Genomic DNA, 17,146 nt, shown 5'->3' with positions numbered 1-17,146 from the left:
CAAACTTTTTCAGCAGGGGGCTGGTTCACTGTCCCTCAGACCTTGTGGGAGGCCGGACTATATTTTGGGGGGGGAAATGAACGAATTCCTATGCACACTGCACATATTTTATTTGTAGTGCACAAAAAGCAAGAAAAACAAGACAATATATGGGGAGAGAAAGCAAATGTGAGAGCGCGGCGGGATATACGCGGCCAAGATGGCGGCTGCTCCCAGAGGGATTGACCAAGCAGGCGGCAGGGTCCACGGGCCGGATTTACAAGCCTGGTGGGCTGCATCTGCCCCCTGGGCCTTAGTTTGCTGACCCACGTTTCAGAGCGTTCAGTCTTTGGGGTTATAACGCAACCTGACACATCACTCTAAGATTATAGCCGCAGGGACAATGGGAATCACTAGGTGTGGGCATGTTCCTTTGCAAGAATCGATGGCAGATTGCCCAGAGCTAGTTATGCAGGTGTTGCTCTTTTATTGCCACCAATGGCATGATGCGCTCTCTATCTCCTACCACAATCCCTATGTCTACTGCCAACAACTATGGATTGAACCATGTGAAGGGCAGGGAGGCAAGTGATGCTGTTTTGGGACACTTCCTTTTAATCAAAGCTTCAGAACAGAGTCTGAGAGTTTTGCTGTCTTTAAGATTTGAGAGGAGGGGGGTCAGGCAAGGCCCCCTCGGTGGGCCCCCTCCTACAAGAGGCATGCATACCATGGCCGTAGCCAGGATTTATGTTGGGGGGAGCAGGACACACACCTGCTATCATCCTCTGCCTGGCTCTGTCTAGCAGATTTGGAATGAAATGTCTCAACAACAGTTGTTTTAAATGGGTGGGGTATAAATACATTCGTACCTCGGAAGTCGAACGGAATCCGTTCCGGAAGTCCGTTCGACTTCCAAAACGTTCAGAAACCAAGGTGCAGCTTCCAATTGGCTGCAGGAAGCTCCTGCAGCCAATCGGAAGCTGCGGAAGCCGCATCAGACGTTCGGGTTCCAAAGAACATTCCCAAACCGGAACACTCACTTCTGGGTTTGCAGCCAAAACGTTCAAGTTGCAAGGCATTTGTCAACCAAGGTACAACTGAATAATAATAATAATAATAATAATAATAATAATAATAATAAAGTTGTTAACTTTCTTTTGACCCCAAGTGCTCAGGAAAAAATCTGTCAGACACTTCAGTCAATTGAAAACTAGTAAGTTTTTTTAAAAAATTAAAATCAGGGAGTACCTTTTATGCGGTTAATGAGTATATTTTGCTAAATTACAAAGAACATGCACCTTTTTAAATCCTACTTTTAAAAAATCTAAACTAAAACAAGATTTATTGGATTGGCTGAAAACCTTTCACAACATTATCCAAGTGACCTCAGCAAGCATTTCAATTTCAGATAGTCTGATTATTTATACTTTGAGTTAAGTATTTTTTATTATTATTTACTTGATGGGGTGGGCAGCTGCCCCCTGCACACAGAGCCTCCCTGCTATGCCCATGACCCATACTGTATGGTTGCCATATTTCAGAAAGTGAAATTCCGGACACATAAGTTGAGTTGAGTTTTTTTGGCAAAATCGGGGTTTGAGCTGTTTTTTAAGAAAACCAGCAAAAAAAAAAAAAACAACCCACTTCTGGCATGGGTTGCCATACGCCTGGGTTTTCCTGGACATTTAAAACAGTTCCCGAAAATTCTGCCCAGACACAATTTTTGATGGCTAAATGATTTCCAGAAAATTCTGGACGTATGGCAGCCCTAGAAAACTGAGGCTTCCCTCTCTGCATTAATCCTGATCTTCTTGGGTACCTCATGTAAAGTGCCACTCCTGGAGCAGTGAGCAGTTTGGTTAAACTCGAGGGCCAAACAGAAGCCTTGACTCTCTGGAGCTGGTTTTCTCTGTGAGCTCTGGAAAGAGCGGTGGGAATTTGACCCTTGGAGTTTCAACTGCCTTCCTCTCGTCTCACAGATGGCCTCTGCAAATGACACCCGGCAGGCGCCCAAAGATGCTGCCGACCAGAATTTTGACTACATGTTCAAGCTGCTGATCATCGGCAACAGCAGTGTAGGCAAGACGTCGTTCCTCTTCCGATACGCTGACGACTCCTTCACTTCGGCCTTCGTCAGTACTGTGGGCATCGACTTCAAGGTCAAGACTGTCTACAGGAATGAAAAGAGAGTCAAGCTGCAGATCTGGGTAAGAAACCGTTCTTGGCGAGGGGTGCACAGAAACTTGGCCAGTTGTATGTATCCTATGCAGTAAATGGGACGTGGGTGGTGCTGTGGGTTAAACCACAGAGCCTAGGACTTGCCGATCAGAAGGTCGGCGGTTCAAATCCCCGCAACGGGATGAGCTCCCATTGCTCGGTCCCTGTTCCTGCCAACCTAGCAGTTCGAAAGCACATCAAAGTGCAAGTAGAAGGCGGGAAGGTAAACGGCATTTTCGTGCGCTGCTCTGGTTCACCAGTAGCGGTTTAGTCATGCTGGCCACATGACCTGGAAGCTGTATGCCGGCTCCCTCGGCCAATAAAGCGAGATGAGTGCCGTAACCCCAGAGTCGGTCACAACTGGACCTAACGGTCAGGGGTCCCTTTACCTTTTTTATGCAGTAAATATGTCAAATTAAATTTCTACTCCAATCCCAGGCAATCCAAGCCCTGCAGGTGTCCCTTCTTTTGCTAGGCTGGAGGAGTGAGAAGGAACAAGGTGGGGAGCAACCAGTGGAACTATGGTTCAGCCACACTTCTGCCTTCAGAGATCTCTGGAGGCATTGCCACTCCCACTCGGGTGTATTTTGGCAGTCACAAGGACCAGAAACTTGCACTTACAAAAATGAAAAGGGAGGTTCCCATCTGAATTCTGTGCTCCAGCAGAATCTTGGCATCTTTCTCCACTTGGAAACAGACCATGGTGTGTATTACATGGCATGGGTGTCCTGAATAGGGTGCGAGCAGATATTATGGAAGCCCAAACTGTACCTTCTTCTGTTTTTGATTTTTAGTGTCTTGATTCAGCCAGGTTTGTAGCCCGCTGCTTCCTTTGAACCCTTGAATCCAAGCACTGAGGTGGCTAGCTTTTTGGTCCATTCCTCTGGAGATGTTTTTGCTTCGCTATGCCAGCAGCTCTGGCTTTGACTATTCCTGGGCTCAGAGAGCAGCTTGTCAGCTTCATGTTTCCTTGCTTCATCCTCAAGTTTCTCTCCAACCAGAGTGCTGGAAACAAGTGCACAAGGGGAAAGGCACTGGCTTGTGTGCCAGCACTGCTGCTTCACTCATCTGGGTGTGTCACTGAAAGGTGACATGTATGATGGGCTAACACAGTACAACTCTTGAAGGTGTCTGATGATGTAGAATTTTAGGCTGCATGGGCTCTCATGTGCCACTGAGCTATAGAGAAAAGCCAGAGTCCTAGGCCATATCAGCACTAACAAAATAACAAAAATGGAAAGTTCAATTGGCCGCCATTCTCTACAGGCACAGTACGATTCCATTCGCCTCCCTGGCAACTATATAGTGAAACTATATAGACTCACACTGTGCCTGTAGAGAATGGCGGCCAATTGAACTTTCCGTTTTTACCCAAGGTTCAGGCTATGTGCCACACTAGTTTTGTGTGCCTCCATTAAAAAGGTAAAGGACCCCTGGACGGTGAAGTCCAGTCAAAGGCGACTATGGTATTGCGGCGCTCATCTCGCTTTCAGGTCGAGGGAGCCGGTGTTTGTCCATGGACGGCTTTCCGGGTCATGTGGCCAGCACTTCTGGTGCAACGGAATACGGTGATGGAAGCCAGAGCTCTTGGAAACGCCGTTTATCTTCCCGCTTCAACAGTACCTATTTATCTACTTGCACTGGTGTGCTTTCGAACTAGGTTGGCAAGAGCTGGGATAGAGCAACGGGAGCTGACTCCATCGCAGGGATTCAGACCGCTGACCTTCTGATCGGCAAGCCCAAGAGGCTCAGTGGTTTTGACCACAGCACCACCCGCATCCAGCCAGGTGTCCGCAACCCAGGTTTGGAGCAGAGTCCTAGCTAGTGCCACCTTTGGGAGAGAGATGACATAACAGGAAGACATACCCCTGCAATAAGTAAATAAAATAAATAAATGGAACATGTCTGTTTAGCTAGAAAGGTTGTGTGCTTGTGGAATCATAGAATCATAGAGTTGGAAGAGACCACAAGGGCCATCGAGTCCAACCCCCTGCCAAGCAGGAAACACCATCAGAGCACTCCTGACATATGGTTGTCAAGCCTCTGCTTAAAGACCTCCAAAGAAGGAGACTCCACCACACTCCTTGGCAGCAAATTCCACTGTCGAACAGCTCTTACTGTCAGGAAGTTCTTCCTAATGTTTAGGTGGAATCTTCTTTCTTGTAGTTTGGATCCATTGCTCCGTGTCCGCTTCTCTGGAGCAGCAGAAAACAACCTTTCTCCCTCCTCTATGTGACATCCTTTTATATATTTGAACATGGCTATCATATCACCCCTTAACCTCCTCTTCTCCAGGCTAAACATGCCCAGCTCCCTTAGCCGTTCCTCATAAGGCATCGTTTCCAGGCCTTTGACCATTTTGGTTGCCCTCCTCTGGACACGTTCCAGTTTGTCAATGTCCTTCTTGAACTGTGGTGCCCAGAACTGGACACAGTACTCCAGGTGAGGTCTGACCAGAGCAGAATACAGTGGCACTATTACTTCCCTTGATCTAGATGCTATACTCCTATTGATGCAGCCCAGAATTGCATTGGCTTTTTTAGCTGCCGCGTCACACTGTTGGCTCATGTCAAGTTTGTGGTCAACCAAGACTCCTAGATCCTTTTCACATGTAGTGCTCTCAAGCCAGGTGTCACCCATCTTGTATTTGTGCCTCTCATTTTTTTTGCCCAAGTGCAATACTTTACATTTCTCCCTGTTAAAATTCATCTTGTTTGTTTTGGCCCAGTTCTCTAATCTGTCAAGGTCGTTTTGAAGTGTGATCCTGTCCTCTGGGGTGTTAGCCACCCCTCCCAGTTTGGTGTCATCTGCAAATTTGATCAGGATGCCCTTGAGTCCATCATCCAAGTCGTTGATAAAGATGTTGAATAAGACCGGGCCCAAGACAGAACCCTGTGGCACCCCACTAGTCACTCTTCTCCAGGATGAAGAGGAACCATTGATGAGCACCCTTTGGGTTCGGTCAGTCAGCCAGTTACAAATCCACTGAGTGGTAGCATAGTCAAGACCGCATTTTACCAGCTTCTTTACAAGAATATCATGGGGCACCTTGTCAAATGCCTTACTGAAATCAAGGTAGGCTACATCCACTGCGTTCCCTTCATCTACCAGGCTTGTAATTCTGTCAAAAAACGAGATCAGGTTAGTCTGACATGACTTATTTTTCAGAAATCCATGCTGACTATTGGTGATCACAGCATTCCTTTCTAGGTGCTCACAGACTGTTTGCTTAATGATCTGCTCCAGAATCTTCCCTGGTATTGATGTCAGACTGACTGGGCGGTAATTATTTGGGTCCTCTCTTTTCCCCTTTTTGAAAATAGGGACAACATTTGCCCTCCTCCAGTCTGCCGGGACTTCGCCTGTTCTCCAGGAATTCTCAAAGATGACTGCCAGTGGTTCTGAAATCACATCTGCCAGTTCTTTTAATACTCTTGGATGCAGTTCATCTGGCCCTGGAGACTTGAATACATCTAGACTAGCCAAGTATTCTTGTACTATCTCCTTAGTTATTCTGGGCTGTGTTTCCTCTGCTGAATCATTTGCTCCAAATTCTTCAGGTCGGGCATTGTTTTCTTTATTGGAGAAGACTGAGGCAAAGAAGGCATTGAGGAGTTCAGCCCTTTCTGTGTCCCCTGTTTGCATTTCACCATCTTCTCCTCTGAGTGACCCCACTGTTTCTTTGTTCTTCCTTTTGCTACGAACATACCCATAAAAGCCTTTTTTGTTGCTTTTAACCTCTCTAGCAAGCCTGAGTTCATTCTGTGCTTTAGCTTTTCTGACTTTGTGTCTACACGTGCTGGCTATTTGTTTGAATTCCTCTTTGGTGGTTTCCCCCCTTTTCCATTTTTTGTACACATCCTTTTTTAATCTTAACTCAGTTAAAAGTTCTTTAGATAGCCACCCTGGCTTCTTTAGGCACCTTCCATGTTTCCGTCTCATTGGTATTGCCTGAAGTTGTGCTTTTACTATCTCCCTCTTAACAAACTCCCAGCCATCATGAACTCCCTTTCCTTTTAGTATTACTGTCCATGGGATCTCACCAAGCACTTCCCTAAGTTTTATGAAGTCGGCTTTCTTAAAGTCGAGAAATTGAGTCCTAGTATGCTTGGCTGCTCCTTTCCGCTGTATAGTAAACTTCAGAAGAGCATGATCACTTGCGCCTAATGATCCTTCCACTTCTACCCCACTAACCAGGTCATCAACATTGGTTAGGACCAGATCTAAAATGGCCCTAAAATGGAAGTCTCCAGTGACAACCATTGCCAGTACTGAATACAATGTCCTACCTTCTGGTGGAGCAGGAAGTTGCTGGCAGCATCCAAAGGTCTACACTGGCTTCCTCTTTATTTGGACTTTGAGCGTCCACCAACCCTGAAAAGTCAGAGTAGGTTACTGCATTTTTTGAAAGCAACTCATCAAAGTGCTCCCCTATTGATAAAACCAAATTCAGGAGAAGGAGTGTCTCAGACCTCAAAAAGCTGAACCACATATAAAACTGTGATATTTCTGTTGGAAGATGCTCAGACTTTCGGGTTTGTGGGGGAAGAGAACTCCAGACCTGAGGAGGGTCTTTCTGCATATCTTCTGCGTGTCTTGACATGGCACCATTCTCCATGGTCCATAGCAACTGCAGCATGTCCACAACTGAGCAAACCTTCTGGTCCAAGTGTCCTGGGCCCAGCTGAACCACCACCGACTCTCGACTCAAGTGACTTGGCCTGCACGTTGTCTTGTGTCTATTGTTTGTTGACATCCGTCTGCCTTCAGAGACAATGGAGTGCGCCTCCGAGGATGAAGTCAAACTGCTGCATTACGAGCACAGAAGTGACCTCTTTGGGGTGCAAGGCTGGGCAGTGTGTATGGAGGTCCTGGGCTGCTGAGACAACAAGTCCCTGCTCTCGGCCTCACTGATGTGGTCCAAAGGAAAGCAGGGCAATACGTTTGGCACCAGCTTGGCTGCAGGAGCTTCTGGACGGAGGTGTACAAGGTGCCATCCCGACCGTCTTAAGGACTCTGGATTCGTGTAGGGTTTGCTCCTTAGCCTTTTCTTCTCCTGAAGATGTCCCACAAGGCAGCAGAGGTTTAGGATCAGAGTTTTTCTTCTCCTAGATGGGCTACCTTCCCAGGTTGATGGGCCCTATCTGCCCCTCACTTCCCTCTACAGCACATGCTGTACAGAGCCAGTGTGGTGTAGTGGTTAAGAGCGGTGGACTCAAGAAGGTACCTTTTTTCATATGTGGTGGACTTGTCCCAAGGTGAAAGACTTCTGGGAGAAGATTTATAATGAACTGAAAAAAATGTTGAAATATACATTTATTAAAAAACCAGAGGCCTTTCTTCTTGAAATAATAGGTTTGGAACTGCCCAAGAAAGATGTTAAATTATTTTTGTATGCCACAACGGCTGCTCGAATATCGCTTGCTAAAAATTGGAAAACACAAGAACTACCAACAGTGGAAGATTGGCAGATGAAGATGATGGACTTTTGAGTGCTAGCTGACCTGACTAGAAGAATCCACGACCAGAAAGAAGAGGAGTTTCAGGAAGATTGGAGGAAATTTAAGGACCATTTGAATAAACATTGTAATATAAAAAATTAAAAATTACTTGAAAGTACCAATTAGGCCTAGGATTAGAATAGGATATAAATAAATAAATGGGATTTAGAATATTATGAAAAGTGAATAAGATGGACTTAAATGGAGTGATTTTTAGTTTAATAATGATATTGGAAAGCTGTTACATTCAATTATAAGGAAACTCAGAAGGGAGGGACTAGAGGAAGTCAATTAAGAGGTTTAAAAAGCTGGGATTTTCAAAGTATTAAGTTTGTTGTTATTATATGTGTATTGTTTTTATTTCTTTTTTCTTTTTCTTTTCTCATTTTGTCTTTGTGTGTTATTTTGCGTTGTGGTTTTTGCTACAACTGTGGAAAATCTAATAATTAAAAAAAAAAGAGCGGTGGACTCATAATCTAGTGAACCGGGTTCGATTCCCTGCTCCTCCACATGCAGCTGCTGGGTGCCTTTGCGCTAGTCACACTTCTCTGAAGTCTCTCAGCCCCACTCACCTCACAGAGTGTTTGTTGTGGGGGAGGAAGGGAAAGGAGAATGTTAGCTACTTTAAGATTCCTTAGGGTAGTGATAAAGCGGGATATCAAACCCAAACTCTTCTTCTTCCTCATGCAGAAACCGCTATTGGACCGCTATGGTCTTGTCTCCTGAATTTGCCAGAGGCTGTCTTTGCAAGCAGGGGAAGTCCCTAATTCACAGAGGGTTTGAGGGCCATTGGCTACCCTCCCCTGCTTTAGCCAGCCAGTCAAAGCCATCCCCAGGGTGTGGCCCCTGTCACATGCTGACAGCTTCTAGGAGCCACAGGTGAGAGCTGAGTGCAGGCTGGGAACCAAAGGTGGACAAACTACCCCAGAAGGAGCACAGTGTGTCCCCACCCCTCCCTTAACACACCCCCACCCTTTGCCTGGGCCCACTGTAAAGTGGTGCCAGAAAACATACTGTTCTGGTGTGCTGTTTTTGGAGCTCAAGCTTTCCTGGAGCATTGTTCCAGAGTGTTGGCTGACATGGGAAAACAAGCCACTTGGCAGCTGTGCGATAATCCTGTGCAAATACTAGATACAATGGGTCTTTTGCAGGTGGCGGCAGCAGCTGACATTGGTCGCCAAACGGGTCAGGGCTCGGTGGAGGGGGCTGCATGGAGAGTCTTCCTCCCTATTGGGCCTCTTATGGTCTCCAAGGTAGTGACATCCAGCTGCGTAGGGACCAACCGTTGTCAACAGGATTGACAAAGTAAGGCATCATATGAGGAAAGGAAAGCTCACTCAAGAAGCTGTCCTTCAGCTGGCACAGAATGACTAAGGCCAGCTTTACTCCTGAAATACGGTGCAGACACTGACTCCAGAAAGGTGTTGGTGCTGACCTTTAAAGCCCTAAACGGCCTCAGCCCAGTATACCTGCAGGAGTGTCTCCACCCCCATCATTCAGCCCAGACACTGAGGTCCAGCTCTGAGGGCCTTCTGGAGGTTCCCTCCCTGCAAGAAGTGAGGTTACAGGGAACCAGGCAGAGGGCCTTCTCAGTAGTGGCGCCCACCCTGTGGAACACCCTCCCATCAGATGTCAAGGAAATAAACAACTGTCTGACTTTTAGAAGACATCTGAAGGCAGCCCTGTTTAGGGAAGTTTTTAATGTTTGATGTTTTAACATGTTTTTAATATTCTTTTAAAAGCCGCCCAGAGTGGCTGGGGAAACCCAGCCAGATGGGCGGGGAATAAATCATAAATTATTATTATTATTAGTGCTAATTATGGCACCTGCCTGCTGTGTAGGTGGCCTTAGCATGTCATCTCTACCTTAGACTGGAAGAAAGAAGCCCACTTTAGAGAGGGACCTCAGGTGGTCCAGTTCATGGGATGTACAGTCACTGGTTGTTAGAAAACATTCTCTGCAATGTCTCTTCAAATGGGTGAAAGCATTCCTCTGTGGCAAAAGAGTGAGTCTGTGTGGATGAGCTTTCTCAGTCCTTCCTGCTTCTTTTGCCCCAGGAGGGTGGGCTTCACAGAGATCGTTCTGGGATTGGGGAGATGGCTGGTTGTTGGGTAGGATTACTCTTTCACCATCTACAAATATAAAGAAAAAAGAAAACATACAACCACAAAGGGCCCCAAAGGATTCCCCACAAAACCACAGGACAGAATGGCTTTTTAGAAGACTGTTTTGTGGACTGTGGCATGATAACTGGTCAGCAGTGGGGAGAAATCTCCAATCCTGAGAATCTCTTTGATCAAGACTTGGCTGTTTGGCACCCAGCTGTCCTTCCAGCTAAGTCTGCTTCCCTCCCCAGAGCATCTCCTTGACTCTTGGTCCTTGGGTGGTGCCTCGTAAGAGACCTGCCTCTATCCGGCAACCCTCGCTTTCCTTTTAAATGCTCCATTAAGCTTTGCACCTCTTTAAATTTTAATAGCAGTCAAATGGCACTCCTTACGCACATCAGAGCCATCATGGAAACTCTCCCCTGAGCCTGCTGTCAGCATGAAAGGAAACCTATGTCATAGCCTTGAAAAGTAAGCTCTGGTTTCCACAGTAACGGCAAGTCTCCGGGCTGCAGGGGAGCAGGTGTCCAGGAAGAACCAGGGACGACTCTTGTCTCCAAGGCTAAGCAGCTGGGGATGAGCTATCATTCCACAGCCTTTCTGCATCTGTGCTTTATGTGTGACCTTAGCGCTTGCTCCATATCTCACTTGGTCATCATTGTGTATTCCTTTACTGCTCTATTATATGTATTTATGAGTCATGTTTTCCACTCAAGAGAGGGCTCGCAGTGATGCACAAATAAACATGGTGGCCTTAAAATTAAAATATAGATTCCCACCCCAAATGAGAAGCCTGACCTCTCGAGGAGTTACGAAAAGCCAGGTGTATAAAGCTGGGTGCATATGGCATCATCTTTCAGCCACAAACCAGTCTGGAAGGTGTATGGCTGGTCAGGCAATAACTGGTTCTGGGTGGGTAGGTGGAAGGGAAGGGTGTTGTGTTTGGGGAAAGCCTGAAAAATTTTCTTGCCACTTTGAGAAACAGGTTGCCAGACAAGATGGAAGCCGCCTAGAGTGGCTGGGGAAACCCAGGCAGATGGGCAGGGTACAAAATTATTATCATTATTATTATTAAGTTTGATCTGATTCAGTAGAGCTCTTAGGATTCCTTACAGTGGGTGAAGTGAGATGGATCCTTCCTGGGGATTTTGGCTGAAAAGACTGTATTCTTACTGGCTAACCTTCTTCTCTTTCTCTCTCTTTTTTAAATATAATTTTTATTAATTTTTCTGTTTTACAATTTAGAATACTCATTTAAACATCCTTAAAATATCAGTGACTTTCCTTCTTCTCTTTCCGTGGTTCATTTTGCATATCATAAATCCCTGCGTATTTTACATAAACTAAACCATTCACTATTCCATTATTACATCCATCAAAACTTATTTACACTGTCGAAATTTATCTTAATGCTGCCGTTTTCAAGTGTACACAATCTTCCCCCATACATTCAATAAACGTGTCCCAATCTTCTCTAAACGTATGTTCTTCTTGTTCTCTTCTTCTATATGTTCAGTCTGCAAGCTGCACATACTCTGTCAACTTAAGTTGCCACTTTCCTTTGGTTGGGGCCTCGCTCGTTTTCCATTTTGGGGCTAACGAAACATGGGCCGCAATAGTGGCATGTACATAAATAACCTTCTTCTCTTTCTCTAAGGACACAGCCGGCCAAGAGCGATATCGGACGATAACAACAGCCTATTACAGGGGAGCCATGGGCTTCTTACTCATGTATGATATTTCCAACCAGGAGTCTTTCAGTGCTGTACAAGACTGGTAAGGAACGCTGCACAGAATCCTAGGATGAGACTGGGATCCATGTCTTCCTATTTCCCAGGGTGTGGATTTCCAACCTTACCTGTGTGCCTTTAAAGCAGAAAAGGGGGTGTGTTTTCTGATAGAGGTGTAGTAGGGTGTGCCTGGGGTCCTTTCTCTCAGGATGGACCAGCGGATTCTCTACTTTTGTATCAAGATAACTTTATTCAAATGCTACAGTGCAACCCCTTTGGTCTTCTGCTTGCTCACACCCAGTTCCCAGGAAATGTATGGAACAGGCCTTTATGGAAGTGCTCAGTGCCAAAGCCCCTTCTCCAGTGGGCCAAAGGCACCATAGCTCAGTGGTGAGATGCATCCTTTGCACCCAAAGGTCTCCAGTTCAGGATATTGGATAACAGAGCTGGGGAAGAACTTTCCCTGTTTGAGGCTCCAAAGAGACACCGACCGCCTGAGTAGACACCACTGAACTATGTGGGCCAATGGTGTGACTTGGTTATAAGGCAGCTTCTTATGTAGGAAATATACGCTATACAATTGTCCCCTTGCTGTCGGATAAGGTTATAGGATGTATGGCAAAGGCCTTGAAACCTGTAAAGACCTGGCATGCATGAAGAGCCAGTGTGGTGTAGTGGTTCAGAGTGGTGGACACGTAATCTGGTGAACTGGGTTTGCTTCCCCGCTCCTCCACATGCAGCTGCTGGGTGACCTTGGGCTAGTCACACTTCTCTGAAGTCTCTCAGCCCCACTCACCTCACAGAGTGTTTGTTGTGGGGAGGAAGGGAAAGGAGATTGTTAGCCGCTTTGAGACTCCTTCGGGTAGTGATAAAGCGGGATATCAAATCCAAACTTTCGTTCTTTCTTTCCTGTGCCTATGGAGCAAAGCATTGGGTTACCCTGTTCCAGGGTTCCAACCCCCAGGTTCCTCAAACTTATTCCCTTTTTTGCAGATGGCCTTTTAAGGGAAATGAATTGCAGGCAGCTCTTTTTAGAGCCTGCTGGGGCAGGTCTGCATGGGGATTTCTCCACGGCTCAAACTGCATGAAATCCTCACGGCACCAGAGCCATCCCCTCTGCTGATCCCGGCTAGTCCTCCAAGCCGACGAAGAGACTTGTTGGGTTGGACTGCGGGTTAAAAGTTGCAGCATCCCGCAATCAGTCACTTCTGGCTTGATAACTAAAGCCCCAAAAGCTCTTGCACAGACACACCCAGGAGGAGTTGCAAGCCTGCTCAGGTTTTGTTGCGTTGACAGAGATCTTTCAGGCATCAGCTGCTTAGCTGCAAGCCCATCTCGGTTTCACGTCTGAGGTCTGCCTTGAGAAACATCTGGAGTTTATCTACCTTAATAATTATTGTATCCCTCAAAGCATTCAAGAGTGGTGTCTGTACATATGACGCCCAGCACCGATGAAGAGGACTCTAGTCCCTGAAAGCTCGAAACCACAATAAGCCTGTTAGCCCTTACGGTTCCACAAGGCTCTTGGCAGTGTTTGTTGCACCAGACCAGGATAGCTAAACACCCCTGTTAAATTTCCAAACAGAGAAACCACATGCGCTCTTGCCTGTTTATTCCCATTCGTTCTTAAACAAACAGCTTGTGGCAAATGATATGTCTGTCTACATTCTACATGCTGAAGAGTTCATTTAGCCTTGTTTGGTTGGCGCATTTGACAATGCAATATGCTACCTGAAAGCATCTTTTACATTACTTTTTTTAATGCTTTATTAACCGTAATTGCATCCATGCATCAAAGACATTTTATAACCTGTAAATCAAACTTATCAAAATAAAAATCCCAACAAATATACAGTGGTACCTCGGGTTACATACGCTTCAGATTACAGACTCCACTAACCCAGAAATAGTACCTCAGGTTAAGAACTTGCTTCAGGATAAGAACAGAAAATCGTGCTCTGGGGCCCAGTGGCAGCAGGAGGCCCCATTAGCTAAAGTGGTGCTTCAGGTTAAGAACAATTTCAGGTTAAGAACGGACCTCCGGAACGAATTAAGTACTTAACCCGAGGTACCACTGCATATATAAGTCTTCCTAGTATAAATTTAGTACATAAATTTGACTTCCCGTCCTTCTCAACATCTTTTCACGCTAATAAACCTATTACCTAAACTTATCAACGTATTCATAATAAAATAATAATATACATCTATGTATATACGTATATCTATTTAAACCCATTTAACCTTTATTTACGGAGATTATTCCTGGAACACAGGAAGCTTCTTGTAGGGGAGACCAGATAGCCTTCACCCTTGGGACAGTGGCCACAGCAAGAAGCCAGCCATGCTTCTTCCATGATCCCTGTGGTCAGGGATTGTGTGACTGGCAAGGGCAGTGTGGGTGGCTGGAAGCAGGGATCAGGAAAGCTGAGAGCATTATGTGTACATGCTGATGGCTCATTCTGATCTCGTCCATACTCATACAACCCTCAGTTCTGTGGTTTCTGTAGGCCAAGGATGGGGAATCTGTGCTGGCTGGGTCTGATGGGAGCAGGACACAAACAATATCTGGAGGACCACAGATTCCCCATCCCTGCTGTAGGCACTGAAACTGGAATCCCATTCTTTTTAGCCCAAATTACTATTGTTTTGCACAAGATTGATGTTGTGAAGGGCAGCGGTGCTGTTGTGTGATTTTAGAGTTGGGTGGTTTCATTTACAGTGGTACCTCGGGTTAAGTACTTAATTCGTTCTGGAGGTCCGTTCTTAACCTGAAACTGTTCTTAACCTGAAGCACCACTTTAGCTAATGGGGCCTCTTGCTGCCGCCACGCCGCCACCGCATGATTTCTGTTCTCATCCTGAAGCAAAGTTCTTAACCCGAGGTACTATTTCTGGGTTAGCGGAGTCTGTAACCTGAAGCGTATGGAACCCGAGGTACCACTGTATTTATTTCACAAAATTCAGAGTGGCTGGGGAAACCAGCCATAAATATTATATTATTATTATTATTATTATTATTATTATTACTATTATTACTATATTTATTTAGATACCACTTGACCGTAAAGAAACAAACTCAAAGCGTTTGACAAAAAAAGAATTACAAGATCAAAAAGTCCCTTTCTCCTAAATGCCTTCTCTGTCCCTCTCGCAGGGCAACTCAGATCAAGACTTACTCATGGGACAATGCGCAAGTGATTCTAGTCGGGAACAAGTGTGACCTGGAGGATGACCGAGTGATACCCACTGAGGACGGCAAGAGGCTGGCAGATGAGCTAGGTGTGTCCTGACCTCCTATCTACACAGCTCCAGATTAGATCGGACCCCTGCCTCAACACCCCACCCCTCAAAGCATTTCGTCACGCAGCACATAGTGAACCATGAAATTCTCTCGCACAGGAGGCAGGGACGGCCAACAACTTGGAACGGCTTAAAGAGATGGTTAGGCAAATTCATGGAAGCTAAGGCCAGAGGCAGAGCTAGCTGCTCCGGCACCCAGAATGGTGCGAGTGTCCCGGAGAGCGGGGCAGCGATGTCCCTGTCAGTAGTTCAGCCTACACTCGAGTAGGACCCTGGCAGAGACACATGCCCGACTGCCATGTTCCCTCCCTCCTGGTCGATCGTTCGGGAGCTTCAAAAGCTTTCTTCTGCCCGAACATCACAGCGACCGATGCCAACCTACATTGGCACACTTAGGGATCTGCAGAGTCTTCGCAGCTTGTGTGACAGAACCCAAACAACTCAGCATTTTGGCTAATCTACTTTATTTACATATAAACACACAGAGAGCACTGCAACATGGCTCCCTCTCTCTCTCTAGCATCAGACAGCAAAGAGAAAAAGAACAAAGGACAATAGTCCCGCTTCACGGAACACAGTAACACAAACTTCCTGTCTCCATAACTTCCCACTCTGTGGTGTCAAAACATATACCATCATGTGAAAGACAACAATCCCATGGCTGCAACCATGGAGCAGGAATTCTAACAGTCCCCCCTGCTCAGGGATGACACCCAGGCCCCATCCCCCTTCCTCCAACAGTGGCTAAGGCTACTAGCCATACTTCTGAAAACCAGTTTTTGGAAACTGCAGGAAGGAAGAGTTGCTCGCAAGGCCCTGCCTTTGAGTTTCCCGCAGGCATTTGGTTGGTCACTGTGAGAACAGGATGTCGGATTAGATGGGCCATGGGCCTGATCCCGCGGGGCTCTTAGTTTCTGGGCTCCTCTGGCCCCCTCTTCTTCTTTTTTACAAAATGCTTTCCCCCCTTCGCAGGTTTTGAATTCTTTGAGGCCAGTGCAAAGGACAACATCAACGTCAAGCAAGTCTTTGAGCGCTTGGTGGACATAATCTGCGAGAAGATGAACGAGAGCCTGGACACCAGCCCTGGCATGGCCAGCAACAACCACAAGAACACTGCCCTGAATGAGACCCCGCCTGCACAGTCCAGCAGCTGCTCTTGCTAGAAAGGACTGTGCCCACCCCTTGGACCCTGTAGCAATTCATTGTCGTACATAGAGAGGAAGGCTCAGCAGCTGTGCACCTCTTCACCTGACCTCTGGTTGGCTGATCTGCCCTGTTTGCCTCTGGCTGTACCTGTTTTGCCTCTGACAGCATGTGCCAGCTGCCCAGTCCCCCTCTGCCCACCCCCCATAGCATGATTGGCATTTTCTAACAGAGGAGCATGATTGCCTGTTCTCTCTGCCCTTCTCTCGCTCTCTGAGACACACACACACTCCCTCCCTCCAGTATACAACCTATCTTTGCATCCCGGGTGATGCTGACCCCCCTCCTGAACAGTGGAGAACTTCCCCCAACTTCTTTTCAAGTCTCCAGCCAAATTCCAACCGTTTACATACATTACCAGCCAATCCTGCCTGTATCGCTGAAGAGATTGGGAGGCCAGTTCTCTTTTTGCCAACTCCAGCCTTTTGCCAACTTCTCTGCTATTTAATAAAATAAACCCAGTGGCAGTTTGATGACGGGTATCCTCATTCCCTGAGCTTTTAAGGGAGGGAGAAGTACAACTCGAAGGGCTGTCACAGTGGGGCGATGGAGGGGCCTGTTCCTTTTATTTTACTTTGTTCTTTCCACAATTTCAATACATACATGCATATTCTACATATTTTCCTTCATCTGTTCCCTTTAGACCCTTCCCGTTTTTCCTCTTTATGTTGCATATCCTCAGACAAGAAATTACCACCATTATTTTTCTATTCATTAATCTAGTTGGAGGGACCTGTTCCTTTCAGGGTGGTTCCTAGTGGAATGGATGATTGGTTGATTGATTTTACCAACAACCAAAAAACAAACAGTGAAAATATTGGGTATCCATAATCAATAATAACATATTCAAATCAACCATATGTACAATTCTATATACCTTAACACTCCTCCCTCCACAAGGTTTATTTAACTTTTAACATTTTAATTGCCTCATTTTAATTGCTGCTTGGATAAAAGACAAACAAACCTGTTTTTATCCTCACCTGTGGGTACACACAAGGAATAAGACATGTCACTGACATTCTACTCACTATTGATCCAGAGTAGATTCCAATGTATAGTTAGCAGAGTAAAAACTTAAACACAATGCAGGATTCCCAAAAAATAG

At 46.1% G+C, this 17,146-nt stretch overlaps 1 protein-coding gene across 3 annotated transcripts in view; it reads left to right on the top strand.

The window, feature by feature from the left end:
• The window catches only part of RAB3D (RAB3D, member RAS oncogene family), a 38,047-nt gene extending 21,536 nt beyond the window's left edge, over positions 1-16,511 (top strand). For all 3 annotated transcript variants that reach the window (XM_053370801.1, XM_053370800.1, XM_053370802.1), the window contains exons 2-5: positions 1,959-2,186; positions 11,461-11,579; positions 14,690-14,814; positions 15,808-16,511. In XM_053370801.1, coding sequence (XP_053226776.1) covers positions 1,959-2,186; positions 11,461-11,579; positions 14,690-14,814; positions 15,808-15,998 — 663 coding nt within the window. In that variant the 3' untranslated portion in view covers positions 15,999-16,511. The remainder of the gene's footprint in view (positions 1-1,958; positions 2,187-11,460; positions 11,580-14,689; positions 14,815-15,807) is intronic.
• The last annotated feature ends 635 nt before the right edge of the window (positions 16,512-17,146 follow it).

Source organism: Podarcis raffonei, chromosome 17 (genome assembly GCF_027172205.1).
Source record: "Podarcis raffonei isolate rPodRaf1 chromosome 17, rPodRaf1.pri, whole genome shotgun sequence".
NCBI classification, from domain to species: Eukaryota; Metazoa; Chordata; class Lepidosauria; order Squamata; family Lacertidae; genus Podarcis; species Podarcis raffonei.
This window is presented reverse-complemented; position numbering and strand designations above follow the sequence as displayed.